The 22,200-nt window shown below is 35.7% G+C and overlaps 1 protein-coding gene across 19 annotated transcripts in view; it reads left to right on the plus strand.

Moving 5' to 3' along the window:
* CD36 (CD36 molecule (CD36 blood group)) overlaps positions 1–21,537 on the plus strand; it is an 87,837-nt gene extending 66,300 nt beyond the window's left edge. For 17 of the 19 annotated variants that reach the window (XM_080665661.1, XM_080665658.1, XM_080665668.1 and 14 more), the window contains 11 exons: positions 431–578; positions 1,242–1,421; positions 2,947–3,038; positions 5,645–5,691; positions 8,051–8,120; positions 9,631–9,818; positions 11,527–11,645; positions 12,589–12,662; positions 13,808–13,862; positions 14,812–14,976; positions 17,871–18,897. In XM_080665661.1, coding sequence (XP_080521787.1) covers positions 431–578; positions 1,242–1,421; positions 2,947–3,038; positions 5,645–5,691; positions 8,051–8,120; positions 9,631–9,818; positions 11,527–11,645; positions 12,589–12,662; positions 13,808–13,862; positions 14,812–14,976 — 1,138 coding nt within the window. In that variant the 3' untranslated portion in view covers positions 17,871–18,897. Of the gene's footprint in view, positions 1–430; positions 579–1,241; positions 1,422–2,946; positions 3,039–5,644; positions 5,692–8,050; positions 8,121–9,630; positions 9,819–11,526; positions 11,646–12,588; positions 12,663–13,807; positions 13,863–14,811; positions 14,977–17,870 lie in introns of all 19 variants that reach the window. The other 2 variants (XM_080665667.1, XM_080665656.1) reach the window with 2 other exon arrangements.
* The last annotated feature ends 663 nt before the right edge of the window (positions 21,538–22,200 follow it).

Raw genomic sequence — 22,200 nt, forward strand, 5'->3', positions numbered from 1 at the left:
TGGTCGCGGGCACATCCCAGTAGAAGGTGTGCAGGAGGCAGCTGATCGATGTTTCTCTCTCATCGATGTTTCTAACTCTCTATTCCTCTCCCTTCCTCTCTGTAAAAAATCAATAAAATACATATATTTTTAAAAAATGTGTCTTGACCTTTATCCCCACCATGACCACCCCAAGCCTAGATTTGTATCTGTTCTGTTTTAACCATGTACTCTGTAAACTCCTGAAATAACACATATTATGATGTGCAAATTTAAGACCCCTTTCTCTAATTTGCTAGAGAACCAGCATTGGCTTATGCCAATGGTTTAACATCATTTCTGGCACATTCTATACATTCAAAAATATTCGTTGTATAAATGAATGGCATTTGAGACCTAACTTTCACTTGACACAATGTTTTTTTTAATTTTATTTACTTCTGTATTTCAGAGTTCGTTATCTCGCCAAGGAAAACATAACCCAGGACTCTCTGAGCAACACAGTCTCCTTTGTACAGCCCAATGGTGCCATCTTTGAACCTACCCTGTCAGTTGGATCAGAGAATGACACTTTCACTGTTCTCAATCTGGCTGTCGCTGTGAGTAGACAAACAAAATGATGTGTTTTGAAATGCTCTGGAATCCACTATAATTAATCTCATGATTAGAACTCTCACTAGATAGTATTTATTCTGCTCCTAAGTCCTTATTTGAATAGAGTTTTGGTCATTAGGAAAGATGAAAAAAATCAACTGAATTGGAAGACCACTTCAAGTGTATCATTGGAAAAAAATAATTTTGAAAGACTTCTTGTCGTTGAAACTGAGGCACTCAAATGTGCTTATCTAGGGATTAGAAAAAATTATACTTTTAGCTCTGGAAAGATTTTGCAGTAATTTTAGAAAAATAGTTTTTAAAAATTTTTATTAAAGTTAATTCTCGCCCTAACCGGTTTGGCTCAGTGGATAGAGCGTCGGCCTGCAGACTGAAGGGTCCCAGGTTCGATTCTGGTCAAGCGCATGTACCTGGGTTGCGGGCACATCCCCAGTAGGGGGCGTGCAGGAGGCAGCTGATCGATGTCTCTCATTGATGTTTCTAACTTTCTATCCCTCTCTCTTCAACTCTGTAAAAAATCAATAAAATATATTCAAAAAAATTAATTCTCATATTTAATCCATTTATTTGTTAAATATTTAATACTACAAATGATGTCTTACACAGTTTTTTTTTTGTTGTTTTTTTGTTTTGTTTTGTTTTTGTAGGCTGCAGCCCATCTCTATCCAAATCCATTTGTTCAAGTGTTACTCAATTCACTTATCAAAAAGTCAAAGTCATCTCTGTTTCAAAGGAGAACTGTGAAAGAACTATTGTGGGGCTATAAGGATCCATTCTTGAATTTGGTACCATACCCAATTTCTTCAACAGTTGGTGTGTTTTATCCTGTGAGTACCAAATATAAATGTTGATATTGTTATTCTTTAATTGGATAAATAAAATAGCATTGGAAATCTATAATTTTATAATTTAGTGTGTTAGCCCTATTTATTATCTGGGAATATATATTCTAATTTTTCAAAATCTTTTAGTTCACATGCTTCAGCTTTTCAAGTTTATAAAATTTACTTATATAAATTTAACAATTAAATTTTTAATTAAGAAGATATTTGATCAGGATTTCTTTTTTGATAAATATACAATTTGTCTAAAATTAAGTTATACGCTGGTAAGGCTTTGAACACTATTTTCAGTTTTGACTTACCTTCTCAGAAAATCAAGTTTAATGTCAACATTTTAATTGTGTTAAATGTATTAGTTCTTTCATTCCTCCTTCTTTAGACCTCTTACAAATTGTTTTAATGTACATTTAAAGCCTAAATTTACACACACAACACTGATAAATTAGCAATGTCCTATTTTTATGGAGTTTATTAATAAAAATTTCTAGTGGTCTATAAATGAAATGACAGTTTGAAGATTAAGGAAAATGTGAATTTAGTGATAGACTTAACTATAGATCAATGTTTTGAATTATAAATAAGACAAGCTGACCCTTGAATTGGAATTTTGACAATGATTTGACACTCTATGTGTTATTAGTTATATTCTCCAGTTCATTGTTGTTATTTTACTTTTAGAAAGTGTTCATGATTGCAACATTATCAGTTAAGTATCAATGTAGAGAGCCTAAGGGATCAGAGATTCAGTTATTATTATTTTTTAATCTTTATTGTTGAAAGTATTACATATGTCCTCTTTTCCCCCATTGACCAATTATTACTACTATTATTCTCATATATTTTTGTTGATTTCAGAGAGGGAGAAGGAGATAGAAACATCAATGATGAGACAGGATCTTTGATTGGCTGCCTCCTGCACGCCCCACACAGGATCAAATCTGCAACCTGGGCATGTGCCCTGATTGGGAATTGAACCATGACATCCTGGTTCATAGGTCAACTCTCAACTACTGAGAGATGGCAGCAAGGCCCAGTTATATATTTTTTAACTCAAATACTTGGGTAATTTTGTTTTTAATTTTGTATACCTAGTTTTTGGTAACCACTTATTAAAGATCATAATATTTAGAATAACTCTAGAAATCTGTCATTGTTCTCATAGATTTTGTTCAATATGTCCTCACCTCAATATAATAGGAATAGTAATCCAAACTGTCTTACTGGCTTAATTATGAAAAAGAACACTAGAGTCTGGGTTATATCAACTTCTGATATGTTTTCTTCCTTTGTCTCAGCATCTAGCACTTATTTCTTGGAATCTTTTATATTCTGTCTTTTTAACATCTAAAAGAATAATTTTAAAACTTCATGGCCTATATACTTTAAATCATATAAAATAATTATGAATAACCAGTCTGAGAAATACAAAAATGAGTTAATTACATATTTTATAACTTGGAGAGTATGGGTTGTTCTAGAAATAATTTTTTCTTGGTACATGTATTTTCAGTACAACGATACTGTAGATGGAGTTTATAGAGTTTACAATGGAAAAGACGATGTAAGCAAAGTTGCCATAATTGACACTTATAAAGATAAAAAGTAAGTATCCAGGTAAAGTGTGTGTGTGTGTGTGTGTGTGTGTGTGTGTGTGTGTGTGTGTGTTACCAGGGTACTCTAAAGCAGGTGTTGCGTAGACACTCACCTCTGCAACAGATCTGTCTCTATCTCAGCTCTGAGAATTCCTGTTCTATAAGGCATTAACCCTTTATTTATGAAAGCTGGTTATACCAGTGCCTCACTGCTGAAAATCAGCCCCAGGTTCTCTTACATGAAGAAATCCAAAGGGACTGTTTTCATTTCTGCTGTGTAACTAGCATTATAGTGCCCCATCCAATTAGATAACCACAAAATGAAAAGAGAGAAAATCAATGCACCAGCTGATCATCTAGGACAGTGGTCGGCAAGCTCATTAGTCAACAGAGAGGCAAACTGCGGCTCGCGAGCCGCGTGTGGCTCGCGAGCCGCAGTTTGCCGACCAAGGATCTAGGAGATATACAAATACGTTTTACTGGCTTTTTAAACTTGTTTATGGAGCATATCAAATAAAAATATTCATCCCATTGACATGACCTAATGTGTCTATAAAGATAAAAGCTTAATGAATCCGTGCTAACACTTCTATGACTTACCCCTTCAAAAACTTCTTGAAATAATTTCTATATATGATAGCTCAGCTTTTTAAAAATTCTTATTAATGAAAATATAAAATGTTTCTATATTTTAAGTAGTTTTTTATATTTCAAGTAGTTTTAAAATTTGCATATAAAACTTGGAAATAAGGAGCATGCTTCTTTTGAAGTAGTAATAGAATGTGATATGTTCATATTGCCAGCCATGATTTTCTTTCTTTTCCCAGCTCCTGCCTATTCAACTGAAGTATAGGAAATTTATCATATGAGTAAAATAGGAAGAACCATAATACATTTCAGGGCAGAAAACCTTTTCTTCTCCTTGATGTTAATAAATATGTTTTAGGCCACTTGCTTTCCGAAAAAGATCAAAGTATTCAAAATGGAAAGAGCCTGGCCAGGTGGCTTATTTGGTTGGAGTGTCCTCCCATACACCAAAAGGTGGTGGGTTCGATTCCTTGTCAGGACACACACCCAGGTTAGGGTTCCATCCCTGGTCAAGGAACATGCAGAAGGCAGCAGATCAATGTTTCTCTCACCTCTCTCTCTTTCTCTCTCTCTCTCTCTCTCTCTCTCTCTCTCTCTGTCAAAAATATTGAAGAGATAAAATGTTTTTATTAATATAACCAACCATTTCCTCACATCTGAGCCCCTATGGAAGAATTGACAACAGTTGAGTATTCACTACTGTGGTACTTTTTCTTCTACGGAGTCCATAGTTACATGTTTTTATAGAGTTTAGTGGAGGAAAGCAAACACTTCTAAATGATCATTTAAGGGGAAGTCACATCATGGTTTATATATTGAAGAACATGAACATTTCCTCTATTTCAGTATTACAGAGAGATTTTGAGGAGAGTTGCTAAGTGCTCCCAGTTAGAGTAAGAATTTCAAGATTATAATAAAGTTAATGTAACTGATCATGGCAACACTGAGCATGATTAACAACCTATTCTGTTTTTAAAAAGAAGCATCAACATGCATTGGTATCTCACTGGATGATATATTAAGAATAAGAATAAGTTTTTCTATCACCAAAAAGTGACCGAGGATACAGAGAAACTATTACCACTATATTTTTTTATTGTGTGTGTGTGTGTGTGTGTGTGCATATATATATATATATATATATATATATATATATATATATATACTGAGAGGCCAGATTGTTATGATCTCTGAACGCATAATAATCTGGCCACCCAGTATAGAGACCCAGTGCATGAATTCGTGCATTGATGGGGTCCTGCCAGCCTGACCAGGGGGAGGAGACATGGGCAGCTGGCCAGCCTGCCTGCTGGTCGAACTCCTGGTTGAGGGGACAGTTTGCATATTAGCCTTTTATTATATAGGATATACACTGAGTGGCCAGATTATTATGCATTCAGAGATCATAATAATCTGGCCACTCAGTGTCCAGATATATATGTCTTGTCTAGATAGGAGAGCATAAATTAATAAACTCAGTCCTACTTTAATGCCAGATCATGCAAGAACTAAAAGGGCGGTTCTAAATTGGTTAACTGCATGTTTCCAATCTCTATTAATCAAACATCTGCTTCTCTTTCCCCACATTACCCTCTCCTCTCATACTGAGCTCACATCAGTTACCCACTGAATATTATTTCTTCTATTCAGTTTGAGTACTCAACATACTACCAAATAATTTATTTCTCCCATTGGAAAAAAAAATATCCCCTACGCAGAGATCTAAATTTCTGGTCAATGTTTCTCAATTTCCTTTTTTCAGACTGGTGTCTATTCCAAATTGTTTCTATGTAAACAGTTTTATCTTGTAATCTGGTTACTTAATGGTATCAGGCACTTAATTTACTTCAACAAGATGAAAGCTTCAAAGAAAATATGGACTGAAGGAGTTACAACATTTCTTGAATTTAGCATTTGTCATGTCTAAGCTTTATTTTAGCGGTATTGCATCATAACAGACAAAGTAACATAAGAAAGGTGCTCTTGAAATGAGAATGTTTATTCACTTTCTTTCTTTTTATTCCTAAGGACTCTCGGCTATTGGCCAAGTTATTGTGACATGGTCAATGGTACAGGTAAGAGCATTTTTCTTGGCAATAATCACAATGAACCCATCTCCCTCTCTCCCACAAATCCACCATCATACCTAGAGGATTCTGAAGGGGAGAGTATATGTTTACCTGTCTTTATAACCCCAGAACATAATTCAGAGTCTCTACTCTTTTACAGGTTTAGTAAATATCTGCTTAATGTGATAGGATTTCTGAAGACTAAGCATCAAGGATTAGCCTTTATTGAATTACTAGGGAAATGTTTGCTTTGTAAAAGCTTTACTTAATGAACTGCCTTCCTGACAATAGAAGTAATGGAATAAAAAACATAGCTACTATTCACATCATTTGTAAATACTGTACATATAATTTAAAATTGAAAAAAAAAATCAAGGTAATTACAGAAGGTGAATCATGGTTCCAAGTAAGGTTTCGTGCTGAGGTAGGATCGATCGATAGAGTTGCAAGACAGAGCTGTCTATTTGAATAAGGTGGTCAGAATGAGAGCGAAAATAACAACAAAAAACAAGGTAAGGTGTCTACTAACCATGAAAAATGTATGCAAAGATGAACATTCTGAATAAGATTTGGGAAAAACACAGGACTATGAACCTACAGTATGGTTAGAACTGGCTGATTGTACTCCTTGAAGAAAAACAAAGTACACATGTGCCTATTAGTTTAAGAATTAAGATTTTAAAGAGCAATGGAAATCAAACATCATGAGTAATTAAAACAGAGGTGGGCTTTCAACAACTAAGAAGTAGAGGCAGAAGAATGATGTTCACAAAATTGGTGAGGCAATACCCTGTAGGAAAACGGTATAATAAAGACGAAGAACTTTAGATACAAAATTATGCAAAAAATAGGTAATAAAGAGGAATACCAAAGTGTTGTTGAGTTTGGCATTTTTATTTAATTTTGTTATCACTCCCTTATAGAACAAACACGGGTTTGATTGGTAGTGCTTTGAGCCTTGAGAGTGGATGAAAGGAAAAAAAAAAAAATTCTAAGTAAAGCATGTCTGCTTATCAATTGTAAAGTGTCCCAATACCACTAACTCTAGTAATTGCACAGGCATAATACTTCAGTCCTTAGATGCAGAGTGAAAGGCACTGTGCTGTTCCTAAGTACTGACGGGTTCTTTATGGTCTAGAAAAAAAAAAGTATTAAACATTTCTGTCCAAAGCCAAGAAGTAGAGAAGTTTTAAAAGAGGAGCTAGGACATTCAATAATGACAATAGTATAAATAAGTGAGAAACTGGTATGAAATTATAAGATCTAAGAGGAAAACAGAAATAAAACAAACCAGGAGCAGAGGTAGATTGGATAGAGTAGGGGACTCTGCTATGATCCCTATAAGACAGATTCTTGGTCACGAAACAGAAAAAGTTGCAATGTGTTTTCATCACAACTTAAAAAGGCTTCCTCTACCTTCTTCATGAAGTTGGAAGAGATTAAAATAAAAGTATTAATATACATTTGGATGCTTTTTTAACACCCTGCTATTATCAGCTATCTAATTGTTGCTATGATTATGATGTAATCTTCAGTGATATTTCAGGTAATGATTTTTAAATATTTTCAATGTTCTTTTTCTTTAATGGTTAAGACATTGGTGAGACAGTTGTAGGCAATGCCCATTCAGTGACCTGTTTGGGGAGTTTAAGCAATCTGAAACATTCAGTTCTCTTAATGGCAGGATCAAGTACATTGTGATCTTCTGTTACATTTTACTTATCACAAGAGTATAAGTGAAAGGTAATAAGATTATATGGTTAGAAACTTACCAGAAAAATAACCTAGAATTCATAATTGAAGGATGAGTCTTATATTATAAACAAAACATTCAGTGGTGGCTCAGTTTGGTGATATTCTTTTAAGGAGCAAATAGAGGAGTTATCTCATTATTTCTTCATGTATCCAAAGTGTGCCATGGATCATAACCACAGCAGAAATTCAATAAACTAAAAAAATGCTCTTTTTAGTTTGATGGGTATGTTTTCAAACCATTTGCAAGAAATTCTTAGTGAGAGAACTTTAAAAAATCATTTCAATAATATTAGTCAGCCATTAGAGCAGATGAATGAATCACTATCAAAAGTACAATGCAAACTGAAAAGGAATTCTAAGTCAATTTCATGGTAAAAAAAAAAAGTGCCACTCTACTACATGTTTAAATAACAATATTTTGGGTATATTGGGTTAAATAAAACATACATATTTTGTTTTACTTTTAAAATTGTGGCTGCTAGAGAATTTTAAAATTACAGATACAATTTACATTACTATTTCTATTGACCATGCTGGAATAGAGATTTCTGTATTCTTCTAGGACACACATTACATCTAATCACTTGCCACTGGCTTAATTTTTAAACAGATGCAGCCTCATTTCCTCCTTTTGTTGAGAAGACCCGGGTACTGCAATTCTTCTCCTCTGACATTTGCAGGTAAGACAAAGACTGATATATTTCTGTGAGTCAGAAAATTTTCCCCATGTAATAAAATACAGGCCAAAAAGCTCACACTTAATGTTATTTGAGAAAAATAAAGTACACGTAGTGAAACTTTTCTTCATTTATTAAGAATAAATATAATATGACAGTCATAATATGTTTATTAATGCTTTTTAAAAAAAGTAAAGGCTGTAGAAAGATATTTTACATAATATAAATCATTCTCTTCTTGTTATTTCTAAGCAAGAACTCTTTCTTTTACTAAACTTGCATTATACTATATAATAAAAGCCTAATATGCAAATCGATCCACTGGCAGAACAACCAGCTGCTATGATGCACTGACTACCAGGGGGCAGATGCTCAACACAGGAGCTGCCCCCAGCCCATAGGCCATAGCCCAGCCAAGGCGGGTGCCAGCGGGGGTCCCCTGATCACCCCACCAGTTGACCTGCAGAGGGAGGTGACTGCTACTGGCGGCGGGAGGTGGGTCCGGTGAGTGGGCGGTGCCAGGCCGGCCAAGGTGGGTGCGAGCAGGAACCCCCAATCACCCCGTTGGTCACCCCACAGATTGGCCCTGATCGCCGACCAGTCCTAGGGACCTTATCCATGCACGAATTTTGTGCACCGGGCCTCTAGTATTTAATAATAGTCAAGTCTAGCCTTCTATGCCCATTTTTTTTCTAAGATGTCCAGAGAAGGTGATGCCACTGTCACCGAACTATGTTAATTAATGTGTTCCACCTCCACTACAGCATCTTTTCCAATTGATGGGGCCTAGTAGATACCACAGAGCATTGGAACCCACACCAATATGCTTGAATCCTAACCCTGTTCCCAAAGGCTATGTGGTTGGAAGCAAGTGTTTAATATCTCTGAATCTTTTCCTTATCTGTAAAATTAAAGAGAGCAGTGTTTCTTCCTATAGAGTTATCTGGGGATTGGAAGAAATATTTATTGAGCCCCAGCACATTACCAAGATTATGGTGGACACTTGGTAAATGATGGAGGTATAGGATATATTATATTAAGCACACATGCACACACTTGCAACAAGTAAGTGGTCTTTCTCTTCATGACTGTTTTGAAAGACAGACATTTTAGTTTTATTTTTTTGAAGTGGGCACAAAAAAGTATTTGAGGCAGTCATATAAATATTTAGTCTATGAAGGAAATAAACTTAAAAAAAATGTCTTTAGTATCAATACACCATGGTACTTCACAAGCAAAAATTATTCTTAGAAGATTTTGAAAATAAAGGTAAGGATAGCTCAAACCATTTGCAAGAAATTGAGTTCTGATTAAGGCATACTGAGTTCTGGTATGCCTTAAAATTTCACAATGACTTTTTTTTTTTCCTAAAAATTAGTAAGAATTCTGATAAGAGTATATTAGATTTTTCCAAGTGAAAGCAAAAATATAAATCTAAAACTAAGAAAAAAAAATTAATCTCCGGAATATAGTTCAGATGCCTGGAATGAAGCTTTTTCTTCTCTGTGTTTAGGTCCATCTATGCTGTGTTTGGAGCCGAACTTAATCTGAAAGGAATTTCTGTGTTTAGATTTATTCTTCCACCCAAGGCCTTTGCATCTCCAATTCAAAATCCAGATAACCATTGTTTTTGCACAGACCCAGAGATCTCAAATAATTGTACCTTTTATGGTTTGCTAGACATTAGCAAGTGCAAAGAAGGTGAGTAAATATTTACAGTATTACAATTCATGATGTAATTTGCAGTATTCTTTAAAATGTAACCTTTACCCAAGATCCCTTTGACCAAAAATTTAAAGTGAGAAAGCAATAAGGACAGAAAGTAAGGGTGGTGGTAGGAAATTTTTGTTTTGCTTTTGTACTTTGTTCAAGGTCCTAATTGTGTTTCAGTGCTGCAAAGGTTAGTTATTAGTCAATAAAATCATACTAGTATTTCCCTGTGTTACTTAAGGAAAATGTCTAGGCTCTTTTCCATTTATTATTATTATTATTACTAGAGGCCCGGTGCACAAAATTTGTGCACAGGGGTGTGTGTCCCTCAGCCCAGCCTGCACCCTCTCCAATCTGGGACCCCTCGAGGGATGTCTGACTGCCCATTTAGGCCCGATCCTCTCACAATCCAGGACTGCTGGCTCCCAACTGCTCGCCTGCCTGCCTTCCTGATTGCCCCTAACCACTTCTGCCTACCAGCCTGATTACCCCCTAACCACTCCCCTGCCTGCCTGATTGATGCCTAACTGCTCCCCTGTCAGCCTGATTGCCCCTAACTGCCCTCCCCTGCAGACCTGGGTCCCCCACAACTGCCCTTCCCTGCAGGCCCGGTCGCCCCCAACTTCCCTCCTCTGCCAGCCTGGTCACTCCTAACTGCCCTCTTCTGCAGGCTTGATTGCCCCCAACTGCCCCCCCCCCTTGCAGGCCTGGTCCCTCCCAACTGCCCTCCCCTGCTGGCCTGGTCACCCCCAACTGCCCTCCCCTCCTGGCCTGATTGCCCACAACTGCCCTCCCTTGCAGGCCTGGTCCCTCCCAACTGCCCTTCCCTGCTGGCCATCTTGTGGTGGCCATCTTGTGTCCACATGGGGGCATCCATCTTTGACCTCATGGGGGCAGCCATCTTGTGGGTTGGATTGACAGTCAATTTGCATATTACTCTTTTATTAGATAGGATTATTATTATTATTATTATTATGCTCATTGTCTTTTTGAGTTGTATGGGTTCTTTGTATATTTTGGATTTTTGGCATATTAACTACTTATTAGATATCTAGAGGGCAAATATTTTCTCCCATTCTATTGATAGCCTTATTATTGTTATTATTGTTGTTGTTATTGTTTCTTTTGCCATATAGAATCCTTGTGCTCCTTTTAAATTTAGGGTAAAAGGAAAATAATTCCCAGAATACTATGAGCATTTCAACTTATCCATCGGCCATTTTTTCTTTCTTTGAAAATAGTAAATAAAAATAAGTATATTTTCAGTGTGTCTCTGAAACAAAGGCTGACTTACACACAATTTGTGGTCTGTCTTGGTTTGCTCATGTTCTTTATATTGGAGTGGTGAGAATAAAGAAAGAAAACCTCTTACTTAATTCTTAGTTCATAGATATATTACTACCTAAAACAAAAACATATATGGTTAAAACTGTGTTCAGCAGCTAAACCTTACATATTAAAAATTAATACCTAAGGCATAAACAACAGAATCAACTGACTGCTTAGTAGAATAATGGAGAATTTTGTTATTTTATTTGTACAGTAGCAATCAGATGTTATAATTCTCCCTCACCTTCATCCCCCAAAATTAGTGTTCAAACCCAGCTATGCATTTTTTAAAATTGTATTTTCAAAGAATCTGTTTTTAGTGTTATGTGAAATATTTATCCCCAATTATCTTCTTAAAACTTGTTTTCAGGAAAACCTGTGATCATTTCACTTCCTCATTTCCTACATGCTACTCCTGAAATTAGAGCAACTATTGAAGGCTTACATCCAAATGAAGAAGAACACAGCACATTCTTAGATGTTGAACCTGTAAGCAAATATACTATTGATCTGCCTTGTTTAATATTGTGTTTTTTTAAATTAACTGAAAGAAAAAAAATAAATTATCTCCTTGTCAATTACATTTATTAATCATATTTATTGATAAATTACTTTTATTTCGATAAAAATTACATTGATTTTTTTCTATTACCTTATGAAATATCAAGGTAACTTAATTTTAGTTTTTAAGATTATGGAACTTTTTAAGCATTTTTAATGGATCATGGGTCAGGAATACTAGTGATGGGAATGATTCTAATCATTGCTTATATAAAGAAACCCTTTATATTATATTATGAGGGATAAAAGGAGATTTTATAGGTATATGTGAATTGGGGGCTAGATCTATTATATTTAGTGTCACAAAAAATCTATAAAAATGCTATAAGCACAACAGTTTTAATTATTTTACTGTTCTACTTTTCAAAAATTTAATGGAATGCCGGAATTTTAGTAGCAATTTTTATTTTATCTTAATAATGATAGTAGTATGATCAAACTGAAGATATATGGATTCTGACAGAATATATACTTGACCTTGCATATTTTAGGAACTATATAAACTGTATATGCTTTTATGTTTTAGTACTGTTATGTTATTGTTGATTCCCCAAAACCATTTCTGGTAAACATCACAAATCTAGCTAAAACCTTGACATTAGAGTGGGCAAAGAAATTATATGTGTGTTTACATATATATGCATGTGTGCTTGCATGTATATGCATGCACATACATATGCACATAATGCAATTATGGATAGTTATGTAGGAAATATTTAACATGTCCAATTATTTATTAATAAATACACAAGTTTCAAATAGAACAGATTCACCTTAAGTTCTATATAACATTACAATTTAATGTTGGCTATTTATAAAAGAATGTTTTCAAAAGAAGTTAAAAATAATTTTAGTTTGTTCTCTTTTTTAGATAACTGGATTCACTTTACAATTTGCAAAACGGCTGCAAGTCAACATATTGGTCAAGCAATCAAAAAAAATTGAGTGAGTATCTTGACCAAGGTTATCTTTACATGATTTTTAGTATTTTCTTGTAAGAATGTGAGTAAATCTATGAATGTAACTGGAAATAATATAAAACTTGAACTTCTTTTTGGCTTGACTATATTAAATAATAATTATTAAATGCTTATAACTTTCATTTGTAATTTAGAAGTACATCTGGTATTCACTGAAGTGAATCTATACTAATAAAAGGGTAATATGCTAATTAGACTGGGTCTACTGAACTTTTTCTGGATGTCTGACTTCCTTCCGGACAAAGCCACGGTGTTGGGGGCTGAGGTAGAGGTGGTTAAGGGCAATCAGGCCGGCAGGGGAGCAAGCAGTTAGGGGCAATCAGGCCAGTGAAGGAGCAAGCAGTTTGGGGCAAAATCAGGCCAACTCAGGGGAGCCAACAGTTAGGGGGTGATCAGGCCGGCAGGGGAGGACAGTTTGGGGCAATCAGAGCAGTTAGGAGGCAATCAGACTGGCAGGGGAGGACAGTTTGGGGCAATCAGAGCAGCAGGGGAGCAGTTAGGCGGCAATCAGGCCAGCAGGGGAGTGGTTAGGGTGCAATCAGGCAGGCAGGCAGGAGAGTGGTTAGGAGCCATCGGTCCCAGATTGCAAGAGGGATGTCCGGCTGCTGGTTTAGGCCTGATCCTGCAGGGACACATCTGGCAGTCGGACATCCCCCGAGGGGTCCCAGATTGGAGAGGGTGCAGGCTGGGCTGAGGAACACCACCCCCCGTGCATGAATTTCGTGCACCAGGCCTCTAGTTTATATATAGTTTGGAATGTTTTAAAATATTAGGTGGCATCTCACATTTTGCTTACTCTCCAAATATTTCTATGACAATAGTTTCTAAAATTCTTATTTTACTTTCCTGAGTAGAATTAGTTTAAAGGGAAAATCTGTGTTTAGAAAGAGTCAATCAACTATAAATCTGCTATGAAGGCTTTTAGAATAGAAGATATCTGAGAAACAGCCATATTAAAACCTAAATGATTCATTACAGGGAACAAAAATCAAGGAACTTTACCAAGTTGCAAGAGTAACTAATTTTTGAATATTTATTGATACTGGTAATTACTAAAATTTCTGTCATATATGTATAATATATTTTCATAATTTTAAATGTATATTACAGGGCTTTAAAGCGTCTGACTAGGAACTATATTGTGCCTATTCTTTGGCTTAATGAGGTTAGTATTTTTATCTATTAGTATTAAAAGCAGTAAACTTCTTTGTATATAAAAATACTTTCGACATTTCAAAATTGAATATACTTTTAATGTATATTGGAGGTTGTATGTGTTTTCATTGTCCTTATAGATGAGTTTACATAATATTACTTATAGCTATTTGAGAGAACCAAACCACATAGAAATATCAAATTTGTCTTAGTTTTCTGTGCACTTTTTATCATTTTAGATTATTTTCAAAATGCATCTGTTAAACATTTTTTCTTGTCATATGTTTGTGTTAGAGTCATTCACACATCTAACTTCAAATAATTCAAGGCTCACTGAATATTATAGTTAATAAAAGCCAACCAAACTTACAAAAGCTAGGTTAAAGCAGTTGTAGAAGGTCTATCCAGTGGTCGGCAAACTGCGGCTTGCGAGCCGCGGTTTGCCGCTCTGTTGACCAATGAGTTTGCAGACCACTGACCTAGACTCTCGATCCCAATAATTACTCGTGAGCCGCAGTTTGCCGACCACTGTTGCCTGACAGGATATTTTTTGTGTAAACCATGGAATTGATTAGCCACAGAATTAGGAAATGCATCAAGTCTTTATAGGGAATTAAATAGTTGACCCTTGCCATTTTCCTATGTCACTAGGAAAAATACTTTGGAAAATTGTGAAAGATTTCAGTAAGACAGTTTTAAAGATCAATGGAGCTAGCATATTGAAGAGTGCCAGACAACATGTGTAAAGGGAAGTGGGTTATATTTCACTCTGTATTCTACCTTGGCATATATTGTCTCCTTGAACATGCAAAGGGAATTTCATTGGCATGTCTTAAAGATACAGATGACTAATACCTATATAGATGTTTGGGGGGAAAGAGTGATATGTAAGTGGAGGATTTTAAGTATTTTGCTCTAATGATCTACACAAATAATGCTAATTATTAACTTGATTACAGACTGGTACCATTGGCGATGAGAAGGCAGAAATGTTCAAAAACCAAGTGACTGGAAAAATAAAGCTCCTTGGCCTGGTAGAAATGGTCTTGCTCGGTGTTGGTGTGGTGCTATTTGTTGGATTTATGATTTCATACTGTGCATGCAGATCAATGAAAACAAAATAAGTAAGTATATACAAAAATACAAATATATGTATGTATACTACTTTAGTAACATTAGTTAACATGTTACTTTTTTGCATTTTATCAAAGAGGGTTTATAAATTATTTTGTAACTCCTTCTGGACATGTCTAGCCAATTATTGTTTTTCAATACATTCTTGAACTTTTGAGATACTTAATGTAAATGAAGATATAAATGAAGACTGAGTAAATAAGGCTCATAACTATCAAGCAGATCACTAGATTCCATCTTTATTCTGAGAGGAATGGAATAAGAGATCATTTTCACCTTTGAAAAGTTAGTACATATATAGCTTTTTTGCAGAATTCTGACTTCATTTATTGATTATTTCTAGTTTATGTTTTTAAAAAATAAAAAATAATTTAACATATTGATTAGAAAAGGTTATGTAAAATTGAAAATGGTAGATATTTGGAGAGATTGAAATTTACAAAGGAAATAAAATAAAAAGAGAAAGTAAATAACTTAGAAATTAAAAAGAGACTAAAAACTTGATAATAAATGGTAGAGATAAAATATGCCTTTAAAATAAATACTACATTAAAATGAAATTTAAAATGAAGATAACATTACTATAAATACCGATTGCTTCACAGACATGCTGGCCATACATTGTCCAATATCAGGATGTGTTTCCTAGATGATTAATGTGGAAGTAGAATTAACAATTAAAATTCATGAGCTAAAATTGGAATATAACAGTAAAAGAGAATAGGAGAAAGTAGTGTTCAACACAGCAAAACCAAATTACTCAGGGATTAGAGAGAATATCATGTAAATGTGGACATCTGCGTGTTAGCAGAACTCCAGAGGTGGTCAGGCCTCTGGTTTAGTTATTATTTAGTGTCTGTGCCCCCTGCACATAAATAGGAATGAGTGCCGATCCTACCTTCCCTAAACGGAAGCCTTTCTTTAATCATTATAGGTACCACTGGTGTAGCCTCTGGGGGAGAATTTTTCACTTCATCCATAATTCTCATCAGCCTTTCCTTCTCAGGCGCATTAAAATAAAATAAAATAAAATAAAATAAAATAAAATAAAATAAAATAAAATAAAATAGCCCTGACTGGTTTGGCTCAGTGGATAGAGCGTCAGCCTGCAGACTGAAGGGTCCCAGGTTCGATTCTGGTCAAGGGCATTACCTTGGTTGCGGGCACATCCCCAGTAGGAGGTGTGCAAGAGGCAGCTGATCGATGTTTCTCTCCCATCGATGTTTCTAACTCTTTATCCCTCTTCCTTCCTCTCTGTAACAAATCAATAAAATATATTTTAAAAATAATAAAATAAAATAAGATAAAATAAAATAAAATAAAAGATAAAAGCAATACACTTGCTTTAAAATAACAACTTTAAAACAAGTTTTCTTATTTTACTTTCAATCAGACTGTTGACCCTAATCTGTGTCTTAAATACAGATTGTGGTGCTGCCACTGATAACTATTTAGCTTTTACTATGTGCCAAGATCATGATAAATATGTTATATGTACTATCACATTGAATCCCTAATATAATTCCATGCATTTCTAATAGCCAGGGATTCATCAGCATCTGTTCTATCTTCTGCAGACACTCCAGAACATTGTAAATTTTAACAGTGCAGAATTGTCCATTTTCAAAATGTGAACCAGTCAAATTGATAATTTTTTAAGTGGAATTTTCAGAACACTATTTCTGTGTGTGTGTGTGTGTGTGTGTGTGTGTGTGTGTGTGTGTTTGTGTGATTGAGTGATTGAGTGCTTGTGTCTAGGAAGGTAACCCAATCTTTTGTTTTGATCATTTTTGCCACTATTTAGTCACTGAAAAAAAGGCTGAACAATTATGGCTACAATCTATTTGGATAGGATGTATTCAAAATAACAATATAATATATTCATATTATAATAAATAAGGGAAATATTGTATCACTGTTAAGACCATTAGTCCAATAACAAACATGTTATGATTAAACTAAGATATTCATATAACCATTTATATAATAGAGATAAAAATAATCCATTGAAAAACAAAAAAATAAAACAAAACAAAAACTTGTTCTGGTGGGAAAGCATGTTTTCAAAAGGAAGTATAGTAGTTAAAAGTTTTATTTTAGCAAGTATTCTCTCTTAAAATTATATAATAAATTTTATCACTGCTCAATGAGCCCTGAATGTCAAATTCCTTGGATCTCTGTGTGGCTAAATTAGGGTAAAGGATTGAAAACATTCTAGAGCATCTCTGTCAACAAATGTATTAGTTTTCTTTACCTTTAACTGTTATGAGGAAACGTGACTGGTATTTATAAAACTATATGCCTTTCTTTTACAAGTAGAGAAAAAAATTCTATGTAGATTATTTGATTTATTAGATTTAGAAGAATCACAGGAGATGTAGATTTCCTTAAAGAAGCCCCAGTTTTCAGTATTATAAAATTATGCCTTTGGGAAGATTTGTAACCAAGTGGAAAAACAGAAGATAGATGTACAAAAGGAAATAAAATATAAGATGGTGGAGCTAAAGTGTGGCTTTATTCAATGGATCACAAAGAGCACAAACAAATAGTCCCTTCAAAAGGAATAGTATAGTATAGACACCTCCGAATGGGAGATGGCCTGAAGGGAGAGCCAAGAGTAGAAATGCTTGCCCAGTGCAGATTCATTGGTGAACAATCCTTACCTGGCTACATGCAGGTCTGGAGAGTTGGGAAGCTTATCCTTCTTGAATGGGAATATGCATTGTCTTACTATATAGTTCACCAGAGAGCTTTTCTCTGCAGCTTGACAAATGATGCTGAATAACAAAAAGTAGGGTATCTTGGATATGTAAATTTGAGTATTACCTGTTTTATTTTTTTTCACTGCTTCCTGATAAACAGTAACATTTCTTCTACTTTCTAGATAGCAAATGAATTTTTACATTTATGTACCAGCAACATCGGGACCTTTGTGAATACTGACCTACAAATGAAGATTTAATACGCTTTATTTTTTTAAAAAGTGCCTAATCTTAGAGTTGATGAAATGGTGGCTCTATTCATTTTTGCAATAAGCAGCAATACAATTCTAACAATTATTAAGATGTCATTAAAATCCATAATCTGAACAAGAAACCAGCACCTTTAAAAATTCATCTTGTGCACAGTTTCTACGGACCAGGTTCTAGCATGGACAAATTATGTTTATTTGGTGCTGATTCACTAATTGATTCCCTGGTGACAAATTCAGCGGAGGAGTGGACATTCTAAACAAATTAAGGACCCTCAACTCTTATATTTCTCATCAAGGGAAGACAGCATCATTCTCGGCAGTGTGCCTGTTCATTTGCAACAGACCCCAGGATTGTCAGTACATTACATTTCATGAGCATCATTATTTTGCAAGACATTTAAGAATGGAAAAATAAATGATTAGCCTGTGTGTTTATTTATTATATATTACCTAAATCTCCTTCTCTGTGGGATTCTTTGCATAGCAACAGCAGGCATTATAATTATGGTCTTACTTTATAACAGTATGGGCTTCTATTTTTAACACTGATTATGCAGATGGGAGTCATTGGTAGCACATTTTGGCTCTCCATGTTAAGGTCTTTGTAATTTTCCACATTCTGCAGCTCTTCTGGAAATCTGAGTTGATTTTGATCTTTCTACTCAGTTACATACAACTTATACTTCATGACTTCAGAATGTTGTCCTAGTATGAAAATATGTAAATGAGAATAAAGGAATTAATGTATGAACAATGACAAAGAAGAGAATGCATTAATAGTTATTTGTTGTAATATTTTTGCTTTCATTATCACCTCTGACAGAATGATTTCAGCCATTAAAAGACATTCTTACTTAAACTCCTGCACTTTGCCTAGTTCCTCTTTTGTCACAAAACGTTTACCCTGATTTTCTGTTTAAAGTATTTTCTTTAAATCTATATTTCTTTGTGAATCCATATTTCCTTCTGAAATATTCTTCCTAATTCAATATTGACACTTTGTCCTAGCCTAATTTTTTGAGTCAGTTGGAAGAAAAGCAAAGGATATTTGGTTTAATTCTTTATAGCATCATGACTTAAATTCTGGACTGGGAAAAATTTCTTTTTTACTAGACTTACTAGAGGCCCAGTGCATGAAATTTGTGTACAGGGAGAGTGTGTCCCTCAGCCCAGCCTGCACCCTCTCCAATCTGGGACCCCTCGAGGGATGTCTGACTGTCTGTTCAGACCGGGCAGTTGGACATCCCTCTCACAATCCAGGACTGCTGGCTCCCAACCGCTCACCTGCCTGCCTTCCTGATTGCCCCTAACCGCTTCTGCCTGCCAGCCTGATCATCCCTAACCACTCCCCTGCTAGCCTGATTGATGCCTAATTGCTCCCCTGCCAACATGATTGCCCCTAACTGCCCTCCCCTGCCAACCTGATTGCCCCTAACTGCCCTCCCCTGCAGGCCTGGTCACCCCTAACTCTCCTCCCCTGCAGGCCTGTTCCCCCCAACTGCCCTCCCCTGTAGGCCTGGTCCCCCCCAACTGCTCTCCCCTGAAGGCCTGGGTCCCCCCCAACTGCCCTTCTCTGCAGCCCGGTCGCCCCCAACTTCCCTCCTCTGCCAGCCTGGTCACCCCTAACTGCCCTCCCCTGCAAGCTTGATCACCCACAACTGCCCTCCCTTGCAGGTCTGTCCTCCCAACTGCCCTCCCCTGCTGGGCATCTTGTGGTGGCCATCTTGTGTCCACATGGGGGCAGCCATCTTTGACCACATGGAGCAGCCATCTTGTGTGTTGGAGTGATGGTCAATTTGCATATTACTCTTATTAGATAGGAGGATTGTTAGGTAATCTTGCTTTCTTTAGCAAGGGTTCACATATTGCAGAGAGCACCAGTCTGCCTAAAAAGATCTTTATAGAGAGAGAAAATGAGCCACTTTATGTCTTGTGTTTTATACAGAGAGGTTTATAGGATGAAGTATTAGAAATGGGTTTGTTTGGATAATAAAATTAAGAATTACTTCGTCTTAATTTTAGCTTCCAGGGTAAATAATGAATACCCCAACCAAGACACCACCAATTCAGAGGTATCCTTAAAAAATCTGAAGGTACTCAAAGCATACTGACTTAGTATCTGTCCATTTATAGTCACCAGGAGGGGAAAATATATCCTCCTAAGATAATGAAGTGTAAGATGAGATTCTAGAAATCCTCTTCTGAGGATTAAGAGAAAACTTTACTCTCTTTGCATTAGGATATTTGTGGACATGTTGCTCTAAGAGAAATATAAGGAAATCTCTTTAATTCTTGAACTGAGATGGTCTAAATTATGTAAAGTAGGCACTGTGCTGAAGAATTGGATGAGGAGGCTAGCCAGCATAGCTCAGTGGTTGAGCATAGACCTATGAGGAGGTCATGGTTTGATTCCTGCTCAGGGCTCAATTCCCAGTAGGGGGCGTGCAGGAGGCAGTCGATCAATGATTCTCATCATTGATGTTTCTATCTCTCTCTCCCTCTCCCTTCCTCTCTGAAATCAATGAAAATATATTTTAAAAAAGGAATTGGATGAGGAAATACATAGCCACCTCAAATAAGGTCTGCATATCTAATCAATGAGTCAGATTTTATAATCTTCGTACAGAAATGCATCTCAGTACATAGGCATGAAGGAAAAAGTTTTGACTGATGTATCTTTAATATTATTTAACTAAATACCTGTAAATTCTAATATTTATCTTTCCTCACCATCTTTTCTCTAAGTTGTATAAAATATGAGGAAAGACAATCCATACACTAATGTGAGTGGATTATATTAAAAATACCCAGTAGGAAAAACAACTCCTTAAAGAATGGCACACACAGGCACTGAGGTCAGAGTGGAGTACATTGGGGAATGTATTAAATAGGTGACCTCTTGTTTTGCTCTAAAGAAATAGTATGGTGTTCGGGGAAGGTAGATGTTTGAATACTTATAACTGTACCTGGATGAGTTTGTATATTTTATCCAATAGAAAACTCTACCATTTGGTAGAGAGGCACATTTTCATTTCAAACTATGTTTAACTATCACAAAAATTATAATTGCTGTTCATAACTTAAGCTTGAAAATCTATAGCTTGTGAAAATGGATTAATGCTTATTGTTGCTGACAAGTGCATGAAGAAAGAACAATCTATTTAGTTTTTAATGTCAGAAAAAAAAGCAAGTAGAGTGAGTATCATATCAGAAAAAGAAATGTTTTTTTCTGAAAATTTACTCTGAACATTCAGGAGATTTGTGTTTGGATTTATATGCATGCAATATTCTGTCAATCTTTTAATATCCTGTCAATGGTCAGAGCTCCACAATATCTTTTTAGCTGGAGCTGGCAAGTCAGTTTTTGTGGTTGAAGTCTAAGATGTTTGCAACACTGTGGCTGCTTTCACTATGCTCACCTCTTCTGGCTTATCTACCATGTTAAGTGGATTTTGAACTCTACCTAAGAAATCACTATTCATTACCTTTTTCTGCATATGTCAACAAAATTACTGATGATTGGTTTTTCTGAGTTGTTTGGAGTGATCTGAGCTAATAAACTAAAAATGAGTGTTTTATATTTGTATCAAATACATACATGATCATTGCTTTTTTCTTTTCAGCTCAAAGGTAGCTGCATTTTTAAGTATTCATGAAATACCTTGTTTTATTGAGCTTCACAGATGGTGCTTTTTTATATATATAAATTGAAGGCAAGACCCCTCTGCCAACAAAAAGATTACAACTCTCTTTTATTATAGTACTCGCTTTATCGCTTTATTGCAGTGGTCTGGAACTGAACTCCCAATATCTCTGAGGCGTGCCTGTAAATACTTTTGTTATTAGAAAAATAATTTTTCTTTTTCTTTTTAACTTTTGATTATAGAAATGGGGTTTAATATTGCTACTATAAGCAGCTGTTATTGTCTATTCATGGACTGTTTATGCATTACTCCTATTTTCCTTTGCCAACTGTTCTCAGAGGCTAGTAAGCTTATGTCTACACATTTCAGAAATGCTCCATTCTACACACTTATGAAGGGGAACTGTGACAGCCTCAGCCTCAGCGTCACCTGCAGACTTGTTAAACATGCATACCCACTGAATCAGAATCTGCAGCATAACAGGATCCCCCAGAGCAGTGGTCGGCAAACTGCAGCTCGCGAGCCACATGCGGCTCGTGAGCTGCGGTTTGCCGCTCTGTTGACTAATGCGTTTGCCGACCACTGCCTCAGAGATT

This window comes from Plecotus auritus (assembly GCF_963455305.1).
Source record: "Plecotus auritus genome assembly, chromosome: 4".
Classification (NCBI taxonomy): domain Eukaryota; kingdom Metazoa; phylum Chordata; class Mammalia; order Chiroptera; family Vespertilionidae; genus Plecotus; species Plecotus auritus.